The 26010-nt window shown below is 40.3% G+C and overlaps 1 protein-coding gene across 1 annotated transcript in view; it reads right to left on the reverse strand.

The window, feature by feature from the left end:
* Positions 1-6762: 6762 nt before the first annotated feature.
* ADAM22 (ADAM metallopeptidase domain 22) overlaps positions 6763-26010 on the reverse strand; it is a 268564-nt gene continuing 249316 nt past the window's right edge. The window contains exons 30-32 of the mRNA XM_036759864.1: positions 20869-20955; positions 10663-10786; positions 6763-8383 (exon numbers count right to left, since the gene is read on the reverse strand). Coding sequence (XP_036615759.1) covers positions 8363-8383; positions 10663-10786; positions 20869-20955 — 232 coding nt within the window. The 3' untranslated portion in view covers positions 6763-8362. The remainder of the gene's footprint in view (positions 8384-10662; positions 10787-20868; positions 20956-26010) is intronic.

The raw sequence follows: 26010 nt of genomic DNA on the forward strand, positions 1-26010 counted from the left end.
GTTTTATGTTGGAATCTATTTCACCCGTTGTGTACTTTCATTGTAGCTACACGCATTTCTTAGTCATTTTCCCTTTTTTTCTGAGTTTTGATGGATATTTATTTTTAAGCCATATAAATTAATGCTATAACTTAAAATACTTTGGTTTGGATTTAGGACTGGACTAAATGTAAGTTCCTCTGATTGTTCCAACTCAAGCCAATCTAGCTTCACCACAAGGATAAGGGTGCTTCTATCTTGACCTTAAAGATAAATGGAATTAAATATTAAGTAAAAAGTAATGAAATAACATGGAAAGAGTTCCTTAATTCCACGGAAGTGGCTGCATGAAGACTAGTGCACATATTGTTAGGCACTTAATAAATGTTTGATGAACAAATGAACCATATTTTTTGAGGCAGCTGTTAGATTGGTTGCTTAAACATGTAGGGTAGGGATAGTGGGCCATTATCCTTTGTTTTATGGAAGAGTATAACATTAATCAATTTGGGTTAAGTACAGTGGTCATTGCAAAATACATATCTTCATGAATCATAATATGCTGAAGAATACTGCAGTGGGCAAGCTCCAAAGATAAATCTGTTGAAAATTGCAAGTTGACTTCATGAATTTCCTCACACACTTAAATGGCACTATGATGATGGCCATAATGGAAATAAAGGGGGCACTGTCTAGGCAACTGTCTTCAGGTTCTGAAGCCCTCCTAGCCAGAGCCCTTGAAGACCCACAAAGTTCAGAGCACCAAAGTCTGGCTCTTCCAGATGGCTTAATAGCAGAAATGGCCATGGGTTTGGTTTGGTTGGTTTTTAGTAGAAACAGTGCTTAAAAAGATGCACCTTCAGGATCATCAAGCTTTTCCATCTTCCCTGTGGCTGAATTCTCTAAAGGTAGTCTCCTTGAGAAGAGAAGGATGGGCCTAGGCTATTAGTAGCACTGCCAGGTACAGAATGTGCACCTAATAATTGCTTTTTTCATTCATCCATGGGTACAGATGAAGAGTCTACAGTAGTCTCCCTAACAACCCGAGCATTAAAAAAAGATGAGTGTTCCAGCTCTTAACACTCATGTACACCAGACAGCCAGAATAATCATTACCACCAGGAAGGGGAAAGAAACTACAAGTAATTCATACTCTATGATATCCTCTTCATCCTCTACCCCTCCATTCTGTAAACAGAAGGTTTAGCATATAAATTCATATGCAAGATAGAAAATTTAAGGATTATGAAAAAAAACCACAAAACATTCATTGAAAGTCACTTTATTGAAGTTACAATAATAGTAACATAGAAAACTGGATTTTTTTTATTAGACTCAGTGGACACTAATAAAACTGTGGAAGGATTTGGAACCTCAAATTACAGTGACTTTTAAAAACAGCAAAATTTCGCATTTAGCTATTAATGTAGGAAGAATTATAATCAGAACAGCCCATATAACAAAAGCATTCAAGAAAGCAGCTGCAATGATACATTTCTTGTTGGTCTTTGCCAGAACCTGGTATCTTTTAAGTAGCAAGAAGTGTTGGGAAGTGTTGATCAGCCAAGCAAAATCTAATACCTTAAGTAATGGGTATCTAAGTTTATACAAATAATTGCCCCTTCCCCCAACGGTGAAACCAGTACAGATTTCTTTTCATGCCACTTTTAACACTTCACCATGGGGTGGCTCCAGATTATTTGAATTTCACTTTTCAGAAGCAACGTTTAAGAGCTGTAGCACAGATTGATAACTATGTGGATATATAACTAGTTTCTGAATGAAGCTGTCTGTTGGGGACACCAGTTTGGGGAAAGAGTCCATTTTCCAGCCAGTTACAAAAGAGTACATGATTGGTTCTTGTGAAGAAACTATTTTGTACTTGTACAGTTATTGTTAAAAAAAAAAAGTCCCCTATATAAAACATTAGGTATTTGTGTGTGTGATTTTTGTCCATAAAAAGACTGATTATGACCAGTCTCACAATTTGAATACGTACTGGACTAGAAAACTCAGGTTTCATAACCAGGCAGTGATACACAGATATAATTTAGCAGGAATTCTTGTACTATAATTGAATAAATGTGTTAATTCGTATTAGCACTTGGCTGTGTTGTATCATACAGTATTATCTCTAGCACCGCTATAGTTAAAGAGCTGGGCTATTTGCAAGAATTTCTATCTTGACCATAAACAACTGACTCTGGTCCTCAGGGCGAAAATAAGAAGACACTTAGGCCTAGAATAAACTATTTTTAAATCATAGAAATACAGGGGTATGGGGAAGGGGGAGGGAAGACAAGGTAGAGAGAATAGTGCTTTCTTCACAGACTCATTCATCCTGTATAGGCTGAATCTTGCCAGTTCCCTCTGGTGCTTCATGGTATACTTTTCTGTAAGTTTTGCAGACTCTCCTACTTTTCTGTCCATTCATATTTAGTCTTTTAGGAAACCCAGTGTGGCAAATTGGAATAGCAACCCCTTTGATTATATACTTAGATTCATAAACTGTTAGATCTAGAAAAAACTTCAGAGATTATCTAGTTCAAGGGTTCTTAACCTTTTTGGGGGGGTCATGAAACCCTTCAGACCCCCTTACTCTCCCCATGAAATCCCCTTTCAAAATAATGCCTTGTTGCTTACATTCATAATTGGAAGAAGCGATCGATTTCAGAGGTTCATGAAAATAAAGATGTCATTTTTCCCCCATACAAGCTCGCAGGAGCCCTGAAATTTATCCATGGACCCCTTGGGGTTATATAGTTAATGCTGCACCCCAAGTTAAGCATCCCTGATCTAGTGTAGCCCCCCACTCCCCAATTTTAAAGATGAACAAGCCTCAGCGAGCACTTGTGACTTAAGGACCCAGGGCTGGTTAGTAGCAAAGCTGAGAAGTGTCTCTCCCAAAGCTTGACAAAACTATTCTGAAAAGTATGATAAACAACAACGTCGTGAACAGCCCTGTAAAGACACCTACTGAACAAAACTGGAGAGCAGGTGAACCGAAGGGGCTTCTCCCTGGGCTGCCCAGAGGGCCCAGATGCCTAGGGAGTGCCCCACACCCTAAGTCACGGGTGATCCTTAACCATTCACGCTGTTGTGTTTGTTCTGAGACTGAACCAAGATTTTGCTGCCTTCCTAGGTAACAATTCACCAATCCTGATGACTAATCTTTCTGATATGGGAATGGGAGGGGGCTGGAGGGGGCTCTCTTTCCCTGCTTCCCTGCTATACATGTGTGTGCTTTAATTTGTTTTCTAGCCCTCAAAAGAGATTGTAATGGTGGGAACTTCTGTTTGATGGAGGTGAGTGGAAAAAGGCCTTTAAGGAAGGTGGAGAACTCTGCAGTATCTCATATCACACCATGTAGGTGGCCACATATAGCCAATGCACATGTCCAGTCGTGTTTATAAGAACAAATCCTGCCACACAATTACTTACGGTCTGTATTTGGGATACATTTGAAACAATTAACAAAAGGGGAGTTGTCTAAGATAATGTTGCTGGGCATTCATTTGCTCCATGGGTGCATGGATAGATGTTTGGGAAGTACCTGTGCTTTAGCAGACAACAGTGAGCAAATGTTTCCCAGTAAGGCCATCTTAACAGCAAGCATGTTTGAATGGAGGCCATGTGTGTTGCTGCTGCTCATCAGTCACTTTCCACTAGAGGGTGCAGGAGTGATCAGAGACCTTCCTCCCCATGAAAATCACAGGTGGGAATGTTTGGACAACATTTCTCCCTCATCAGGCTGAAAGAACACTCTTCCCCATCCATAATCTCCGTAATCATAAAGGCCTGTTCTATTTGGAAAAAGATTTCTGATGTATGACTGCACCCCTAAAAAAGATCTCTGATGAATGTCTGGACCCTTAAACCAAGAACTTGGCTTGGGGCTGGAGGATACTTGTCATGGGAGTGTTTTGGGCAAAGGAGTTTCTCCTTAAAATCCAATCAATGCAGCCGAGAAAAATGATCTAGGCGGCGTTGTAAATAAAAGTATATGAGATACTGACAGGGAATTAAGGGGCAAACAATATCTTGTTTATGTATTTATGTGTGTATATATAATATGCACATATTATATATATATATATATATATATGTATATATTTAAATATAGATATATAAAGTGCTAATAAAGGCAGGTACTGCTTTAGATGAGAGGGATGGGCAGGGAAATACTGAGACCCTGCTGTCTTGTCCTCTAGGGAAAGACTTCTCTGAATCATGCTGCATAACAGTTGAGATAGTAAAGCTATTGTAGTTGTGGGGCTAGGTCTTTGAATAAATTTTAATAGAGCTTTGTATGTGAGGCTTAAGCAAATACAAACAATGGCAGTAGAAGAATTATGGGCCTGAAAGTCTAAATCATTTGAATAACACCAGAAAGAGAGGAAAGAAATACTGAGTCTGGCCAGAAGACAATAATCAAAGGTATAATATGAAGTTAACTAATCAGAAGCTATCTGGAGAAATATAGATTAGGGGTCAGTCCCAACTCTGTCCCTAACTCACTGTATGACCTTGAATGTTTCATTCATCTTTTTAATCAAAAAATTTTTTTAAAAATTCTTTTTGAGGTATTAGAAAGGCAACACCATCAAGAAACTTTGCTAAATCGGTCTTTTAAAAAAACACATAGCTCAATGGCTTTGATTGAAGCAATGGTTGAGAACTAGAGGCTATTTTTACAGCTTGATCCTACAAAGATCCTTGGATTCACTAATTAGCTTAAACAAAACCTACATAGAACAATTCTCCCTTGCTTAGGGATGATTCTGGACTTCTACAAAATACAGCCATGACAAAAGGGTCTAAATGCTTCACAATTTCCATGGACTGGTTGATTCTTTTCCAGAGGCCACTTTTCACGTAGGGGTTTTGCCTTTCTCTTTGTGGACTACTCAGCCTTGTGGAGACCATTTACCCGTCACTACAGAATTCCAAGGCAGTTTTTGCTTCCTGCCTACAAGAAGTATGGCTGCGTCAGAATGCAGGCTGCTCGACCAAAGCCCAGGCAGACCTCCCCTTTACAGAGGCCTCCCTAGTCACCTATGTTAATGGTGTGGGGATAGTAAGACATTGGTTGAGAATGAGAAGTATAATTGTCAGGGGACTTTGAACTGTTCCTTTCAATCAAGGGTTGTTTTTAAGTCCTTTGGTTGTCTTTCACAAATAGAGATTTTCTGACATTTCGTTTTAGTTCAAAGTTTGAAGGACAAAAAGCTGGGGTTCAAAGGAAGAGTGTAAAGACCCCAATATCGTTATTCTGTGCTTAATACAACCATATTACAATGGCCTCCTGCAATGGGTCAGTTTCTTAGACTATGATTCCGGTGATGCCTTTGCTTCCCTCCTTGGAAACAAGGATGCTGGATTTGGAGTCAGACTTGGGATCAAACCCGCTTATTTCTTGTGTGATCATGTCACTTCACTTCAGCAATCACTCTCTGGCCCTTTCATTCTCCTCATCTGCAAAGGAAGGGTTTGGACTAAATGACCTCCTAGCTCTAAACCTATGAATTTATGACCCAATAATCCCTCTAAACCAATCTATAATAGTTGTTTGTGCTTGTGTTTAACGTCATGCACCCATTCTTTGGGTGAGTGCATCAAAATCCCTATGATTTTAGATGGCATATCTCAAGTTCCAAAAGAATGTGTCTCCAAGTCACATTAATTATCATCACTGTGTGAAAGAACCCAACAAAATGGCATAGACCAGAAAGCCATGAGATAATAACATTGACAGCAATTACTTGACTTCTAACAACATAATCACTGTAATAAACATCGAGTTTTTTCCATCACTTCTAATTGAAGATCACCAAAGGAAAAACTTAGGAGTTACAAACAGCCCCCAAGCTGACTTCCAGCTGTCCACCACTGTCGATTTCCTCCAACAGTATCCCCTGAAAGGCACATGTTCATCACTTCCATTGAAAATAATGGGAGAGGAGAAGGGAATAAAAGGGAGAAAGAAAGACCAGCCTGTGGCTGCATAGTTACAAGTGGGTTCTTTCTTGTCAAGACTGGAGTAACTCCAACTGGACAACAGAATTTGAGGAGGTACACTAAGTTTAAATTGTTAAATTCATTCATCTATTCCATGTAAGCTATGAAGTACCCATCATGTACTCAATACTGGAGAATGTTCAATCCACATTAAAGTGAGAGGTCTTGTTCAAAAGCCACTTTTATTTGCACAGTCTTCAAAATCTCCCGGCCCTTCTTGGCATCAGCCATTTGGTCATGTTGCCAAATACTTACCCAAACCTTTGCAAGAAGGTGTGTATTTTTGATACAAGAACAACATTCAAGTCATATCATGCCCTGGCTTTCAAAATGCTCCATGTGTTTTGTATTTAAAAGTGGGTGGGATTACTTTTTTAAAAATATATTTGAAGACATATAGTCAAAGGAAGTATGTTACAGAAGGCATGAACATAAAAACAGTACAGAAGGCTGCTCGAGAGCTTGGACGCTCATATTGTTTCCATGTAAGCACTTCCTACATGGAAATTAACAGGTGGAAGCAAATTAAGAGGGGGGCAGCTAGGTAGTATGGTGGATAGAGTGCTGCTGGTCCTGGAGTCAGGAAGACTCATCTTCCTGAATTCAAATCTGGCCTCAGACAATTCCTAGCTGGGTAACCGTGGGCAAGTCACTTAACCCTGTTTTACTCAGTTTCTTCATCTGTAAAATGAGCTAGAGAAGGAAATAGCAAACCACTCCAGTATCTTTGCCAAGAAGGCCTGAAATAGGGTCATGAAGAGTTGGACACAACTGAAACAAATGAACAACAAGAAGCAAATTAAGAGGCCATCTTTGAAATCTTGCCTGTTTCTGTCCATTCATCTCAAGGAAAAGGGTCAAGAAATGATTGAGAAAACACAGTACATATCAATCATGACCAACTATCTGATTGATTCCACCACTTGGCAAGTTCATTAGAATAAGTCTCTGGTTTAGAAAGGCCTAGCGGGACCATCACCAACTTCTAGTCTTCCACTGAGTTGAATCAGAGGAAGGAGTCTTTTAAATTAGAATTTCTATTTTTCTGTGAATCAAAAAATAAAATTCAGGGTTCAAAATATTAGCTTTCTCCCATCAGCTGTTTTTATAACCTTGCAGATATAACACATGTGTATGGCCTCTTCGGATTTCATTTATTAGCCTACCAGGATGGAAACTTGCAGTATTCTCCAATTGTCTGACCAGTGTCTGGTGTATTTCCTTTTTTTTCCAGGTAACCTCCTGTTGCCTGGCTCCAAATTTTCTTCATGACTAGCAATACAAACATGCCAGTGATAAATACATGGAAAAACAGTAGCTGTTAGAGTTAAGATTGTAGATGTTGCTGGAAGAAAAAGGTGGATGATTGGACAACCTTTAGGTCAGGGAGCAACACAGGACCTCACTGCAGGGCACCGGCTGTCATGTGCTGCTTTAGCACAACAATGGGGGCAGGAAGCCCTGATTGGCATTTCGATGTCTTGATCAGTTACTCCAAGCCTCCAGGATGCCCACAATTTAAAGGGACATCCGATGTTCTGGTCAGACACTAGTGTTGGAGAGACACACTTACATCACTGACTGCTATATTTACAATTTAACCTGCTCGTCATCTTAGAAGACCATTGGATCTGTAACCATGGTTATTAGTCGTGAGAGACTGTTTAGGCATTTGGCAAAATACACTTGTGTGTAACAGCTGTTTTTGACATTTAGAAATGTTTCCTTATGTACATTTGTACTTCTAGACTGAGAATATAAACATAAAAAGTAAAAAAGGATGTACTTTTTAAAGTGTATGTAGGCTATTAGCCTCTCTTAGCTTACAGTCCGGCAGAAAGAGTCCTGTTATGTCTTAGCCCTGCATGCTAGTCTTCTACTACGGTATGTTGTTTCCTTAAATGTGAAGAACAAATTAAAAAAGGCTCATGCACATAACATTATGGTCTACGGCGAGGATGTGCTTCAGGTACCCAGTTCTGGACCCACAATTGGCCTCATTTGGACTGCATTTCCTGTCTGGGGAAACTTGCCATACTGAGGACCTTTGTGAAATACTCTTAGTCCTATTTGTCTATCTATCTGTCATGCGGATTATCCTTGGTCCTACTCACACTATTTGTTATTCTGTGTTATGTTATATGATTCCCGGTGTTCTTTACATGGTTTGAGTAAAATTCTAAGCCAGCAGTGAAAAAAAAAATGATCCAGGGATGAGATCCAGCTCCTTCTCCTCCTTGGCATTTCTGTGGGTATTTCATATCATCTGAGGAGCAGATACGTTTGTGTCATTGACTCGGTGAGGCTGAATTTCTATAAAAGTTGAAGTAAACAGTTCCAATGTGTCACATGTAAACAGTTGGTTTTAAATGGATGTCTCCCATAGCTGCACAAAACAAAAGGAAAAACATGAGTTTAGAAAGTTGGAATCAAGTTCACAATATTTCTCATGGGACCCTAGAAAAGAAATATATTTAAAAGGGTAGAGGGAGACTGGGTAGCTAGGTGGTACATTGGACAGAGTACAGGGCCAGGAGTCAGGAAGACTCATATTCCTGAGTTTGAATATGGTCTCAGACATTTGCTAACTGTGCAACCCAGAGCAAGTTATTCAACCCTATTTCCCTCAGTTTCCTCACCTGTAAAGTAAGCTGGAGAAGGAAATGGCAAACCACTGCAGTATTTTTGCCAAGAAAACCTCAAATGGGGTCACAGAATCAGACAAAACTGAAAAAACAACTCAACAACAAATAAAGAGAACGGATTGGGCTTTTTCAAAGGTATGTTGTCTTAGTGCTTCAAGGAAATGGACAAAAATAAATGGTACTCCTACTCTCTGCACCTCTCTGGTTTTGGCTACCAGTCTCCCTACTTGTATGTATGCTGTTGATTTAATTCATGCAGTGCTAAATAAAAAAACTCAACTAGTTCAGGATAACACATCATTCCATCCTTTCTCCCATCATTCTCCCACTTTCAGCACTGGTTGAGACCAATAGAAAAAAAAATGAGAAGTTGTATGCCAGGCCTCTGGCCTACTGGGCTTCTTATTTCATTAGCATAGGGAACTCCCAGAGGAGAAAACCCCTTCTAACAATACAGATCAGCTCCTTCTCTATAGCCTATGGTTTTGGTGAAGGAGTCCTTTACCTGAGGTCAGTGAATTGGTTTTTTTTCATATATGTATGTATACACACACACACATATAAATAATTGGTTTCCTTTATAATTCTATATATTTTATTTTATCCATTTTAAAACATAATTATGAGAAGGAGTTTATGGGCTTCACCAGACCACCAAAGAAGCCATGACACACGAAAAGTTAAGAACCCCTATAGAGAGCTGGCTAGAGTCCTGGGGGCAAGTGACTCACCAAGGCTGGCACAGTTTATAGATGTAGAAGAAAAGGCACTTGGATCATATCTTCTCATATGAATCTCATATGAATCTTAGTGCTCTCTCACTCTTGTGCTCTCTCTCTCTCTCTCTCTCTCTCTCTCTCTCTCTCTCTCTCTCTCTCTCTCTCTCTCTCTCTCTATCCCCCTCCTTCCCCCTCTCTCCCTCTCCATCCCCACACTGTCCCAAACACCACACTACATCTCACACCAGGAATTAGAGATGCAAAGAAAAAATGAAATCGTGCCTGGCCCCAGAGAAACTTATTTGGTGATGTAACAGAGGGAACGTGCCACGTACACACAAAGATGTAAAGTGTATACAGAATTATTTTGAGATTTAGAGAATGACAGTCATTGACAAGTTGGTGGGAGAAGGGAACATCAGGCATACCCTCATGGAGGAGGCAGCTCCTGAGTTTTGCTTTGAAGAAAGTTCAGGATTGATTCTACTTTGCATTGCAACAGCTCTGTCCACAACACAGACTGGATATCAACAATGCCATGCAGGTCTGATCTATGTTTCCCTCTTATGTCTCCCATGTTGATCTATCTTTCTGCGTACAATATATCTCATTATCCAGGAGATGTTTTTAGAAAAGCATGTGTTTTAAGTGGAATCCTCCTTCAAATGTACTGAGAGCTGGCTGCTTAAAGGAATCAATTACAGGAAGAAAAAACACTCCCTAACATCCTTGCTTAAGTAGGAGTTTTCACGTATAATATTCACTAGAATTGAGAGATGCCTCCTGTGCACATGGAATGGAGTGCATGGATTGTCTTTCTCTGGGTCAAAACACATTTCCTAGCATTGTCTCCCTCTCTTTAATAAAACCAAACCAAATAAAATAAACCAAAAAATGCAACCAGAGGCCAAATCAGCCTCCTGAAATAGTCTATTTGATGGATTCTTTTCTGTGGGATCTATTGGCTAATTGAAGACCAGCTTTAGTAGTCAAATACCTCTGAACAATGGCCAGGCAGACTTTGCCGATTTACACCCAAAGATCTCAAGCAAAATAAATATTCGCAATATCTGATGTAAGGACCTTGCAGTTTTAAACCAAGTAAGGAGAATGTGGTCTCCTGTAAAAATTATAGGGTTTGGGGTTGGAAGGAACCTTTGGTTAGAGAGACACACACACACATACACACACATATCCTTCATTTTACAAATGGGAAAACCGAGAGCCAGAGAGATTAAATGATGTACGAAGGAATAAACACACATATCAACGAATAAACACACAAAAGTAGTTGCACATACCCTGGCACTTTGTCGATTAGTCTTCTTCTCCTCATCAGGAAGTGGAGGCATCGGATACGGGTATTTCCTGCTGGAGGCAATAGATCCAGTAGAGGAAGAAGGAGACTTGGCAGGAGACAAAGTCCTGAGATGTTGAAAACACACGAAATAAATGGGAGGTCATCGACCGATAGCAACCTCCACTACTTAAAAATCTGGCTCAGAACCAAATGCATTCTCTTAGTCTGAGTTCTATGGCATATGGTTACTACTGGAAATGCTAATTAACTACTTGTGAATAGATCACGATGTCATTCACAGCTCTGGAATGCTGAAAATTCTATTTCTTGACTCTCAGAATTATAATGGTTTGCCCAAATGAAATTATTGAGAATCATACTTTGTAAAACTATGGCAAGTACACAGACCAAGTGGCCTGTGACTAGATAGGAAGTTAGCCTCCTAATAAGGACAAGCAATACTGACCCATTAAATATACGATAAAGCAATTTCTGGCTGATTTTTACCAGTCAGTGTGGGAATGGTCGAAAGAACAGGAACTTCAATTACATCTTAAGAGACTCTTAAAATACAACATGACAAGGAACATTGGTTTGCTGATAAGTCACAGAATTCATGCATTCAGAGGCCAGTCGGTTAGTTGTGAAGCTACAAAAGCAAGTACAGAAATGCTAAGAGTAAATTAGTAGGCATGCAAGCGTCAGAGAGCGCAGAGTTCCAGCCAAACAGAGTTTGATGAGAACATACAAAAATGGTCTGATTAGTCGCTGCAATCAGCATTTCCGTAAGAAGTGAGTAGACTAAGCAGTAGCCAGTAGACCTTGGTATCACCACGGAGGGCACACTCTGTGTGTCAATAAGGCAGGGGGTAGCACTTTATTGACTGGAATTTTACACACATTGCCACCACCATTCCCTGCCCTCCCCACCATCCCCCTCCCACCTCCCAAATCTTTACGTTCCTCTTCTAAGACAATGCACTTTCGTGACATTTTCCTGATGTATTCCAGGAAAAAAAAGGTCTGAGATAAGCAAATGTAAGTTACTAGTGGTCTATCCATCCTCTTCCAGTGCCATTTTGCCATTCTAGTGGTGAGACTTGTTACTCTGGCACTTCAAACCAATATTCTTGGCTTCTACCAGCTTCTGTTTTTCCATGTGACCAAATGGCTCATGATGACCCAAGTCACCCCAGTGGACATCGATGGATGCTATAGGTCCACAGCAGTGACCCGGTGAGCTAACATCATCTCCGGCTTCTGTTGCTCTCAGATTCTCTCTTTTCAGTGGGTCTCCAGGAGAACAAGGGGGAATTGGCCAAAACCGCCTAATGGGTACCAGTGGAAACCTCAGTATGTTGTGCTGCATGGTATATATCCAAATGACAGAGGTCGGAAAAGAGACCACCAGCTTCTGGGAGTCTGGAGAGACTTAATCCTGGAATAGCACCAAATAAAACAGGGAGGGAGGGAGAACCCCTTTCATCTTTTTTTTTTTAATTCAGAGCGATAGTTTTCTCTTCACACATGAATGTCACCCTTTTTTCACATCACGGTGGATAGTGCAGGACTTGGAATCAGGAAGAACTAATTACAAATCCTTCCTTAGACACTATTGGTCAAAAACAAAGGACAAACCATAACAACAACTGGTTATGTGACCCTGGGCAAGTCACTCAAGCTGAGTCACGGTTCCTTTTTCTGTAAAATAGGGATAATACTAACATCTGTCTCATAGGGTTGTTATAAGGATCAAATGAGACACCATAGGTAAAGCACTTTGCAAACTTTAAAGGGCTACGTGATTATCCATCGCTTAAAGAGGTCCATTTTAATGTGTTCCAGCTCTCTGAACAAATTTTCCTTTTCAAAGATAATTCATCTTTTGAATTAGAATAATGTTCAGTGCTAGAGTGGTTTGGACCATGGCTACATAGGAATATATATATAGTTATATAGTTATTCTTATTAATGTTATCCCCCCCAGCTTTTCCTCCTTTTTCAACTTTTTAGTCATTCTCACCATATACATATGTGTATATATGTATATATATAAAACACACACATATACATATGTGTGTATATATATGTACGTGTGTGTATATATGTATATATACACATACACACATATACATATATATATATATATATATATATATATATATATATATATATATATATATATATATATAAACATTAAAAAAAGCACTTTTGTCCTCTTCACATTTTTATCAAGGACACTTAAGTCTTGGATCATTTCACCTAACTCTGTCCTTTGCTTTAGACTGGCCTCTGAATGTATGCAAGACCTGCCTTTAGGAGGGGCCTACTTTTTAAAGTTCTGCTGACACAGTTGTATATGCTGTTGATTGTTGGGAGGAAGGAGATGGCTGAAAGGGGTGAGAAGAGACCATGGGGTCCATGGTGTCTAATAATATTACTCCCCCTCCATTCCTATGTAGCACTGAACCGAACCACTCCAGCATGGAGCACTTTCCTAATCCAAAAGATGATTTTCCTTTCAAAGGGAAAGCGTATGCAGGGAAATATATCCCATTAGAATGGGCCCCTTTAAACGATAGATAAATTGAAGCAGGATAATGTTCTTATTCTGAGAACTTCATGGGCCTTGGTGACTTCACCGAATCATATTAATCCAAGATCAGATTTTTAAACTAACAGAAGGTTAGAGTTGGTGGCATCCTAGAATCTTTCCAGGATAATTCATTCATTTTATGTTTTAGGGAAGAATGAAAACATTCCTTTTATTGCTGCAGCATTCATGACCATGAATGAAAGATTTCTGCTGACGGTTTTACGATATTGCTGGTCATGCCCTAAGTCAATTCTCTAAAGAACTGGTCTTGGGTTTATCAGAGACACTGTGTTACAGTGAGAGAGCCCTGGCTCTGGCATCAAAGGATCTGTATTCAAATCTTACCTCTGATATACCCTGAAACCCTGGGCAAATCATTAAACTTCCCTGGGCCTCAGTTTCCTTATTTGTAAAATTGGAATGTTGGAAAAGATGGCGTTTAAGGTGCTATCCAACTCCAATCAAGCAACAAGCATTTATTAAGCAATTACTGTGTACCAACTACTAGAAATAAGAGAACAGATCAATCCCTACAACTATGTAGTGGGCTATCCTAACATATGGCAAAATAGATAAATGCCTGCATGGAACAACCTGAAGGACGTTGCAAAGCCAATCTACCTGCTCAAATAGATTCCCAACTACCAACTACTTCAATTTCAACAGGCATTTATTAAGCATCTACTATGTGCAAGGCACTGGACTAGACTCCAGGGAGACAGAGACAAAAAATGAACTAGCCCCTGCCCTCAAGGAGCTTCCAGTCTCTGTTGAGGAGACAACAAAATATGCACAAAGCAATTTCAAGAAGGAGGAAGCACCAACAAGTGGAAAGGTCAGGAAAGGCATCATGGAGAAAGCAGCAGCTGCACTGTGTTTTGAAGGAAGCCAGAAGCAGAGGTGGGGATGGAATGCATTCCAGATATGGGGAGACAGCCTGTGCAAAGGGATGGTGGTGGGAGATGGAATGTGGAGGTATGCAGAACAGCTAGCAGGCTGAGTTTACTGGTACAGAGAGTATATGAGAGGAAATAATACTAAATAAGGCTGGAAAGGTGGGTGCCATATCACAGAGGGCTCGAAATGCTAAGTAAACTCTGAGGCAATAGAGAGATGGTGAGGATGCTTTGGGTAACAGGAGTGCTATGGTCTGATCTGTGGTTTTGCAATGCCTTTTTGGCAGCTTAAGGGCAGAAACTGTTTTTTTTTAATTTAGTCTGTATCTCTCACTCCTAGGAGAGTGCCTTGCACTTAGGAGGAAGCCCATTACTAATGCTCGTTGGATTGGATCAGATTACACGGTATGCGGGAGCTCTCTTCATCCAATACATTACACTTTGCAGCCAGTCTCTTCTCCTTCCTGCTGGACAGCTATTCTAAGGCTCATTTATCGTTACTGATCCAATTCCTTAACAGTAAAATAAAAGCAGCAATCCCTTGAGAAAGCTGGCATCAGGAAACACAGCTGATCTCCATGTTGGATGTGTACATAGATCAGCCTGATGTTTGGAGAGGTATGATCTTCCCCTTGGTTTATCCCCCAAAATATAAAAAAGTGTTCTAGTGGCAGCTAGGTGGCACAATGGATAGAGAACCCACCCTGGATTCAGGAGGACTTGAGTTCAAATCTGGTCTCAGACACCTGACATTTACTAGCTGAGTGACCCTACGCAAGTCACTTAACCCAGACTGCCTCAAAAAGAAAATGTTCTAGTGTCTCTTCTGTCATTATTTCTCATGGGTATTCCAGGAACACAGGATCATCATCATCATCACCACCACCACCTCCCTAGTCCTCTTAAAATACAACATAAGATTATAATTGCCTTTTTGGTTGCCATATAATACAGTTGACTCATTAGCTTTTCAGTCCTCTGTAAGAGGGATATTATGAAGACTAATTCTGCTTGTAAAGCTACAATTTCTAAAGGTGCTCCAAGCTCCTTAAAAGAAGACATGATTAGCATAACAAGTGCTCACACAAGTCACTGCCCTTAGGAATTCACAAATAACAGAGACTTATTTTCATTCATTCTCCAACACGTAGATTATCTTGAGTAAGACTGTCACAGAAACACCACATAACCATTTCTTATTTTTCAGCACCCACTGCAGTATATGGCACATAAAAGTTTGTTAACTGATGACTTTTATTTCTCGGATCTCCATCCCACCAGAGACATGACAACAAATTTTGCCCAGCCCTTAACCTCAACCTAGATGATCCTTTCCAACACTGAGGGTATCAGACTTTGGGGGCCCCATCTGATCATCAAAGACCTGAAAGATCTTTGATTAAATTATGATTAAAACAGTGGTAGCCACAGCCTTTTTTTTTTTTAAACTTTAGTGGAAAGATATCAGACCCATTATTTCAACAGTAGAAGGAACTCCTGGCATGGAAACACCCTTCACTGTTGCCAATGAATCATTCCTCCATTATTTTTATAGTCCTAGATTCCAAAGACTAAACAGACTCTTTGAGAATTGCCTGGGAGTCTAAGGTTAAGTGACTAGCCCAGAGTCACAAAGCTGGTTCCTATCAGAGGCATGCCTTTCTGACTCCAGAGTAGGTTCTTTAGCCACTACAAACATTGCCTCTCCATTGGAGACAAATGATAGCATATGATAGCATTTGAAGTAATAATGATGCCATTTGTAGAGTTCTTCTTAAACTTTCCCAAAGCACTTCTGGGTCTATAATCTCATTTGATCATAACAACACTCTTATGAGGGAGACAGAGGTTAAATTTCTTTATCTCTGTTTTATATATGAAGAAACTAGGGCATAGCTCTAGACTAGACCCAGAAATGTTAGGCCACTTGAGAGGGATCTCTAGGTTCCCCACATTTCCAGACTTTCAATACTGGGGCTATATTATAGCAGACTCAGATCCCCTGAAGTGTCCTTGTCTTGTTTTTGATAGTATATGACTTTGGGCTATGCTAAACTGCCCAGGATTGAATCCTTTTAGAGAAGTTTCCTCTCCCCACCATTACTACCACCCCCACTAGCAGCAGTACCACCCCCATTATCACCACCCCACCAGCACTCCCAACACTGCCACTGCCACCATTACCACCACCAGCACCCCCACAGTTCAGATAAGTCTTCCTAGACTGGGCCAGAACTGGGCATTTAGAATCTCAACATCCCATATTTGAGAGGAACTTCAGGATCCATCCAATATAATCTATATAACAATACAAACCAAAAATCCTTGACAAATGACTATCCAGTCTTTATTTTAAAGACTTTCAGTGAAGGGGTTACTCACTACCTCTCAAAGCATCCTATTCTCTATTGGCACAGTTTTTATTTTTAGGAAAACCTTTCCTCGCATTAAGCCTAAAATTGTCATTTTGCAGCTTTTCCCCATAATTCTTACGAAATCACAGGTCCAGTCAGACCCAAACCAAACTGAACGTCTACTTCCTTCTTCCACACAGCCCTTCAAATATAGGAAGGTGGAATTTGAAGAGTCATTTTTTAGTCATGTCTGACTCTTTGTAACCTAATTTGGGGTTTTCTTGGCAAAGACACTAGAGGGGTCCCCCATTTCCTTCTCCAGTTCATTTTACGGATGAGAAAACTGAGGCAAACAGGGTTAAGTGACTTACCCAGAGTCACACAGCTAGTAAGTATCTGAGGCTGGATTTGAACACAGAAAGATGAGTCTTCCTAACTCTAGGCCCAGTACTCTATCTGCTATACTACATATTTGCCCCATCTGAAGACCCACATAGCCTCTTCTCCTAGCTAAATATTCCCAAGTCTTTCAACCAATCTTCATATGGTACCATTCTGGTTGCCTCCCTCTGGATACTCTCTAGCTTATCAATGTCCTTCTTAAAATGTGGTGCTAAAAACTGACCAAAAGTGGTTTATTCAGGACCCAAGACAACAGGAACATCTCCTCTCTATTCCTGGACACTGTGACTCTTATAATGCAACCTAAGATCATATTTTCCTTTTTGGTCACCATATAACACTTGCCTCACATTGGGCTTGCAATCCTCTACAACCCCTAGGTCATTCAGCAGTTTGGAGGAAGTAGGAGTGCTTCTTCCATCTTTTATTGGGGTTGTTAATTTTATTGAACCCAAGTACAAAGCTCTATGTTTATCCCTCCTCAATTTCACCTTATTAGATTTAGTTCAATGTTTTATAATCAAGGTATTTTTGGATCTTGACCCTATGGCTCCTAGCTTTGTATTGTCTGTAAATCTGACAGGAAGTCTGCCCATCCAAATTATTGATAATGACAGTAAACAGCATAGGATCAGGGTCAAACAGATCCCCGAGCCTCTTCCCTAGAGACTTCATTCCAATTTCATATTGAATCATTAATGAATGATTGCTCTTTCTAATTGACCATTCAACCAATTCCAAATCTACCTAACTCTAGAACCTCTGAATCATATCTCCTTATTTTCCATAAGATTACCATAAAAGACTTTGCCAAATGTTTCCTAAAAACTAGGTGACATATTGTAGTTATGGCATTTTCCTGATCTACCAGTCTAGTTCTCCTGTCAATAAAGAATATAAGATTAATGTGACATGATTAGTTCCTGATGAAGCTTCTTTGTGCCTATTATCTCCTTTTCTAGACTTTCATTGGGGGCCATCTCCAGCCATCCTGATCTATATCTTGCCACTGGACCCAGATGGCTCCTGAGGAGAAAGGGAGGCTGGTGACTTTGCACAGCCCTCCCTCACTTAAATTCAATTCACTTGTAAGTCATGACATCGCCTTCCTGACGCCATGGTCCTTCTCAAGAATGAAGGACAAACAACAGAACAGAAACAGAACGACAGGGCAGAGCACAATGGTACAGGCACTCTATCTTAGATACTGAACTTCTTGCCATATAAGCCTACTACAGTCAGATAATCACTACTATGTCTTACTCTGGAAGCCAGGAATCATATAACAAGAAAGAAGAAAAATGTACTCTTTCGTCTTCGAGATTATTTTGTTAAGAGATGTAGCCTTGAAATCTCGAGGCAAGAAAAGCAGAGCTGAGCTTAAGCCCAAGGTTGCTATAAGCACAAGCCAAGGAGTTGTGGGTACGCCCAAGATGCCCTATGTGAGGTTAGAACCAGAGGAAAAGCAAGACTCATTCCTGCTGCTTTAAGACTTTTTAAAAAAAATTGTAAAGTTCTGGGACAGTCCACTGACTCACCAAAGCCACAGAGCTATCAAACTGGCTGATCCCCAAGATTTGCAGCAAAGGTCCCCCCCAGTTTTCTCAGAGTGGCACAACTCTGGGCTGTAGCCTTTTATTAAGCTATCGTCAACAACTGCTTATAACCAAGACATGGCTTTTCAATGATTTACCAGACCTCAGTTTGACCCATCACTGCAGGAGCCTATTTCTAAGGCCAATCAAGGGGGAAAAAGCGGTCACCTTGTCAGCGAGCACACCAGACATCCTCTCAAACTGCCCAGGCAGCTTTGCACGTGCAATTGGGATACTGAGGCATTTCCCCACCCATACTTCGTGCATCCATGCAGCTTCTGGGCAGATGAAGACTTAAAGCCTGATCCCAAAGACTATGAATTACTCTCTGGGAGCAGTATAAACTACTCAGCTGACCTTGTGGACAAGAATCACCTCTTCCAGGATACCATTTTGTTCATTATTATTAATAGGTGTTAAATTAGTTCACTAAAAAAAATGACCACTCACCCATCAGTCTAGGACCAAACAAGTTTTGGGGGAATGATGGTGGGGATGGGTGGAACAAACTATAATCTGCCCATAAGCCTTAGGAACACAGGGCTAAGGGTGAACCAAAATTTAAAGAAAACATAAAAATGATCTTACCTGTCTTGTTGACTTTGGCCATCTTGGGAGCTGTAGGTGAGGGTGGGATGTTTGAATATAAGCATGTGTGTGTGTAGGAGGGTCCAGTGTGGGAAGGCAGGATATGTCTGGGGGTGAAGGTGGTGGCGGGGTACACGTGAGTGAGTGGAGGGCATCTCTGTGGAGTCAGGCAGGGGGTTATGCCATGGGTGGGGTATATGCAAATGTTATGAGTCAAGCTAAAACGCGGGTAGGCCTAATCATTTTCTCAAACTATTTGCAAGGTCACTCTAAATGGTACCCTGGAAGAGAAAGTCCACCTATGTGGGTGCTAAGTGCACTTTCTCTCTCTCTCTCTTTTTTAAAACTTTAATTGTCTTAAAATCTTACCCGAGAAATACCAACTCTAGTCACTTAAATGAAAGTGCTCTTGTAAGCTGTACTGAAAAAAGAAGGTATTTAAAGGACCATTTTTTCCCTCTAATGATAGCTTTCTTTGCCTTCAGTGCTACCAGAGTTAAAAATGAGGACCAGCCTATAGGAAAATACAAGGATGAATGGTGGTTCTTGTCAGCTGAATACTAGAAACACAATTCACAGCTGCTGCAAATGATCCCTGACTTCTAGAGTGACACAGAATCCAGCCACATGATCTAAACAGGAGACTGTGTAGCTTCTGCAATGTAAGAAGTGCAGTTCCTATGTGGGCAAGTCAAAAGCATTGGCTTTCTTGAAGCTTTTGGCTTCCACTTGAAGTGGCTTCCACAAAGGAAGTTCAAGTACCCAGAAATTTTGTCAAGAGCTGAATTTCTTATTGGCATGGAGACTGTGAGAAGCAGTGTGGCATGTACTCTAGACAGGGCCAACTCCTGGAGTCAGGAAAACCTGGGTCCCCTATATTCCTAAGTCCTGCATCTGACACATACTAGCTCTGTGCAGCCACGAGTGAGTCGCTTAAACTCAGTGTCTCAGACAACTCTATAAAGAGCATGAAGTCTTCACCCTTCAGGAAAAGGGGGTTTCCATACTGGGAGATCCCCATACAGATGACATCTCAGGTCCAGACCAAACATAACAATAATAATTAATCATAATAATGACTGCTTAGAGTATTGATAATTCATAAAAAATGATTTGAAAATATATTCTCAGTGTAACTATTACTCAACACCTAGTAATCATACTAACCAAAAAGTAGTCAAGACCACCCTCTACATTTTCACGTGCAGCCATCATGCTTTCAATGAGCTTCATGGTCATAGGGAAAAAAATCCAATCCATCGTTTAAAAGAGGTAAAATTCCACGGCCTTCTGTCATCACTCAAATTTAGGATGCTCTCTCTAGTAGAGGTAATGGGCAAGGAGAATGCATCATGGAACCACTTGATTAGATAAACTAAATTTGGGTCGGGTTAATGCTTCTTTATTAGTGGAAGGTATGTCTCATGCCTGTAAAACACTATTTAGCAAAAAATGAAGAGGGAGCTACTAAAAAGCTAGAGAGATGTAGGGGGAGAAGACATGCACTAATGACACCCCTTTCAAATGGTTTTATTTGAAACATTCAGAAAAGGAGAATCGCATGGAAAGCCAAAAACAACAACAAAAAAGAAAACAGAGACCAAAAGAAATGAACAAGGAGCCCTTTCCACACACACAGGGACTTGTATTGAGAGATACAAGCTAGACAGAACAGCCCTGCCCCAGTCTTTTTCAGTGCTGGGGGTGGGCTGGGGTGGGGAGGAGAAGGGGTGTGGAGCTAGTTGGAAAAGAATAGAGAATTAATTCACCAAATACCTAAAGTATGGTCCTTCAGAGTTTTTATTCACATCTTCTACCCACTTAGCTACATTATATTCTCTTTTGAACCATGGGTTTAAATACCTGCAGAAAGCAATGGAAGGAACAGAGAAAGCAGAAGAACAAGATAGAAAAATCTGAGAACACACGGGACAAGCTTAGCAAGGATGTCTTCCCCCTTCAAATGCAAACAAACCAGGGTGGATGGTGGGTGGTGGGTGGGGATGAGGTGGATGGTGATGAGGCCACCTGTACAAGGGCATGGGAGAGGGGGGATCTCAGCTACAACAAGGCTCGAGGCAATCACTCTGGAATGTGGTCAGTATATCGGGGGCTCCCTAGGGGACTTCAAGGTTCATTTCTAGATACTATTCACAGCCCTTCACAGTCTCATCCCCAAATGATTTCATCCCAAACATTTCCTGTTAAATGGTCATTCAGAGTACAACAAATCAAATTTGCTATCTGGGGAACAGAGAACTTGAAGAATACCCCGAAAGAGAAAAAAACTCTGACTTTAGGACCATAGATTTAGAGCTGGGAAAGAGACTGTAGCAGTCAGCTGGCTCAGGAGTTGTTAACCTGAGGTTTGTGAGCTTGTTTAAAAGTTTTTTTTTTGATATCTGTATTTCAATATAATTGGTTTCCTTTGTCATCCTAGGCTTTTTATTGTGTGCATTTAAAAATATTATTCTGAGAAGGGGTTCATAGGCTTGTCTACCAAAGGTGTCCATGACCCAAAAAAAATTAAGAACCAATTCATTTTACAGATGAGAAAACTGAGGCCTATAAAGAGATGAACTGATTTATTCAAGGTAACATGGGTAATAAGGGAAAAATCCAGAATTTGAACCCAAGTCCTCTGGCTCTAACTCCAGGGATCTTTCTATATAGTACCATCAGTCTGCTTTCTTTCACAGGGAAAGGAAAGACCTCTCATATCCTGCTCTACCCTTCTCTCCTCCACCCAACAGAAACAGTGCAAGATGCTTGAGAAGCAGTGAGAAGTCAAGTCCTCGGATCCCAGAGCCATTAGCTTTACAGTGGTCCTGGGAGAGCTCCACAAAAGTTATCGAAGATGGTTCCTGGTGTTTAGTTGTGGCTATAATGCACATCCCCTCCCTCCTTTGTGCTTTCCAGCCTTCAGTGATTCAGGTGGCAGTTAAAAAACAGCCCATGAGAGTCACTATCCAAGTAGCTCTATTTTAAGTTGGGTACCCGGGGTACAAAGTGTCATAAATGGCATATCACATTTCCTTCCTGAGAGAGGCATTGTGTACTATGCCTGGAGAGACCACCACCCAAAAAGGAAAACTTTAGAGAGAAAAACTCCAGTCCTGAGAAGATTGATTTTTAGTTTTGAGTTTTATCTTCAGGGCCAAGTGAACATCCCTTTGGGTTTTTTTACCTGCAAAAAAATTTTTAAGTGTAACAAAAAGAGCACACAGGTAGTCAGGAGGCCTGGAGGAGTTTTCTCATCAGTAACATAAATAGATTATGCCTTTTCTCTTGCCCACATCACAGAGGTATTGTGGGAATTGATTGAGATCAGTCCCATAAAACCATGTAAGGGCTTTGGAAATAAGCCAGAGCCAAATATAAAAATATGTGGTTTTATGATGATGAAATCTACTCCTTCCATCTTTATTTAGTTCTCAAACAGCTGTTTACAAGTGCATTTGATTTAGAGTCATAATACTGTAGTTTTTATTTTTTTAAGCATATCAGATTTTTCTTTCTCTCCAGATTTGACTCTTTCTCTTTTCCCTTCATTTTAAAATGTACCCAATATATTGCACCATTGAAAAACCAGAAAGTTCAGTCTGTGAAAGAAGGGTTTGTTTGAAGAGCTTCTGAGACCATTTTTGCCAATGGATGCGCTGTCCCCCAAGCGGGGAACCAGCTTGCAACAGAGCCTTGCTGTTAGCCACAACCACCTTCAATGGGTCTTTTTTACAGAGAGAGAGCAAATCAAAACTGGCTTGAAGCTCTCAATAGGGTCTCTGAACCCAAAGCAAAAGTTGAAAAAGCCAATACAGCCACAGATGAAGTGCTAGTTAAAGCTCTGGGCTGGGGGGGTAGGATATTAGAGAAAGCCCATGCAGCTGTTACCAGGTAAGACACTGACATAGCCATACCACGAACCGAGACACTCACAGGCCCCCTGCAACTTCAGGGACCTGAAGGCCAGTTTGCTCCCTGCTCTTCAAATGTAAATTTAAAGGACATATCATCGAGACAATGGCTATAAGAAGGAGCTTAAAGCTACAAGGCTTGACATTCACAAGGTCAGCTTCACTCTTTCCAACTGGGTAGCATTTCAGAGGGTTGGAATCTCTTTACTTAAGGCCGTGGAATAGAGCCTTTCACTTGCTTCTTTTAGGGATCTGCCCATTACGCATTTGCAATTATCATCCCAATGATCTCAAGGCATGGTAGTATGGATTGAGGAAATTAAATCAAATTGCCCTGAAAGCTACCTACTCAGCTTACATGACTTAACTTTGCCTCATAGCGCAGCATGCAGAAATGCCTCATACCCAGGCTTGAGAGGTTTTGTTTTTGTTTTTGTTTTTGTTTTTTTAATTCTTCAGGCCGGAAAGGCAGGGAGAGCTTAGCTAGCGCTGGCTGCATCAGGAACATCTCCAAGCAGTCACAGGGGGCTTCATCATAAATCAAATAACTGAGCTCAGATAAGGAAAAGACTTCGAGGAGAATTAATTGGCAGCCCAGAATAAAGGGGCAGATGGAAACTGACCTGTGGTCCTGACTCCCTGTCAAGGGGGGGTCGGAAACCCCTGGGCTTATGCCTTGGGTTGGGATTGGCTGGTCGAGGGAGTGCCCAGGCTCGGATGCTTGGGGCTCCCTCCTGCAAAAACACAATATATAATAGAAAGTCTAAGCCAAAAAAAAAAAGTCAGTATTATGTACAACAGTGAGGAAGAGGTACACGCTCTGAGGAAAAACAATGCAGATTTAACAAAGATACCACAGGCCATCAATCAGCAAAGCACACGTCTTCATGTTGTACTCCTCGGGATAAAGGCATTCCATTTGTTTGCCTTACCACTTTCAGCAGAATCCTATTCTTCCAAATGATGCCCTCTACAAGCCAAACTTAAGGAAATTCCCTCATCTATGGAATGTGCCTAACTATGAGAGGAAAGTCCCACCTGACACCTAACATTCTGTTCTTCTTATAGTTACCCAGCTGATATTACTATATCAAGAGTGAGGGAAGGGGGGTAGTACCCAATAAATCTGGAAATGGTAGCTATTTTAAGGTGGCAGTGGAATCCACATGTAGCAAGGATGCTTACGAACAGGTTTTTATCTCTTTATTGAAATTGTTTAGATATAAAAGGGGTACATGAGATAATAAGTGGCCAGTTTCCAAAGGCTTGGTATTATTATTGTTATATTATTATTATTAAAGGGAAATATACAATTAAAGGGAAATAAATACAGGACCACATTTTGGAAAATCAATGAAAACTCTTTGAAATTTTACCAGTTGTTTGTTTCTCACCTACAAAGATGACTCATGGTCAACTTCTCTTTTTACACTTGATGAGCTCCCAGACAAAGTTTTTCAAAAGTTATTTGTGGCATCAGGTTATTTTTTTTTTTAGCAAGGCTTTGGGAAATTTATAACAAGAGATAATCATATGATTACTTTAGAAAAGTATTATATTAACCCTACTTTATCCCTTTAGTACTGATAAAAACCAAATAACTCTTTGGTCCCCAAACCCGTGGCTCTATTCTAATGTCAGTGTCATTTGCCCCCCCCACCTCAAATTTTAGAGATCTTTAAGCCTTGTTATAGGAAATACAGTTGGAAAATTAAAGAGGTGCATAAAGAAAATAATAAGAGAAAAATTTGCCCTTTATCAATTTCACTCTGGGGAGCAACTGGATGAAACACAGCTAAGTAACCCTTAGCTTAGGTATCGTATCATGTAGCCCCATGCAAAAAAACCAAACCAAACAACATTCCAAGAAGAGTTTATCAACAGTAAGACCTAAAGCACCCAAGTGCTTTGGGAGTGTGTAAGATAAACTCTCAGAGCTTGGGAGTTAATGGTGTCATTTTCTATTGCCATTCTGAAGCATGCAATGGAGTTATTCAAATTGTCCATTATTTCCCAGTGGATAACGAATCCTCTATATAAACTTTGACAAGCCACTTACAGACAATACCATTCAGCTTGGAAGATCCAAATTTCAGGGCAATGTTATTATACCTGGACTAAAAAAGGTAGGGTATATGATGGAAATGCTAATGTAAGTTTCTAGCAAGCAGTTAACAAAATACTTGATGTTCAGGGTTTTTTTTTCCCAAAACAAAACCAACCAAAAAAATCATTAGTAAGGTATGAAACAGCAAGTGAGACTCTGGGAATAACAATTATCATCTGCGTAAGAGAGAAGTAAAGATTCTGATATGGCACAAAGGTAATGGAAATTGAACTGGGTGATAAGCATTATATATAAAGATAAGGATTAGGGCTATGCTTGATTCCAGGAAGGTAGTTGAAGAATTTAATTAAGCTTGGTTATATATGTATATATATAATACATATCTATATATATTTAAAAAGAGAGACAGAAAAGAGTGCAAGGTAATTACATTATTCTAAAATATTTTAGCGTGAACTTCTTCCTCTCTTATTTAATTTTTTGCTTGTACAATCTTTTGCATAATGCTGTATTCAAAAATGTCATTGCATCTTAAGGTGCAGAAAAAAATGTAAATAGCCTTTTAAGTCTCTTTTCATAAGTGTGATAGTAATGCTTTATTTTGACTAGTCTGAGAGAATGCTTAGATTGCAGCCATGAAAATCTCTGAGCAGCAGCTTCAAGTTGGGAGACCATCCAAGTATAGTTGGACTCTTTCCTAATGCTTTCAAGGTGGGAGTGAGTATTGGGGAGAAAAAGAGAGTTATCTCTCTGGAATGGTTGAACCCAGTGTGATGAAAAGAAAAAAAAAAAGGAAAGTTAGCAGCATTCCCTTCAAACACTGAACCAAGACACCACAAAAGAAAGTTACTGTAGAATTAAGCCTGCCACAAGGGTAGAGACCCTCACTGTCACTGAGTATTGCTATGGGCACAGTTGCGAAGATGCCTACGTAAA

This window comes from Trichosurus vulpecula, chromosome 5 (assembly GCF_011100635.1).
Source record: "Trichosurus vulpecula isolate mTriVul1 chromosome 5, mTriVul1.pri, whole genome shotgun sequence".
Lineage (NCBI taxonomy): Eukaryota > Metazoa > Chordata > Mammalia > Diprotodontia > Phalangeridae > Trichosurus > Trichosurus vulpecula.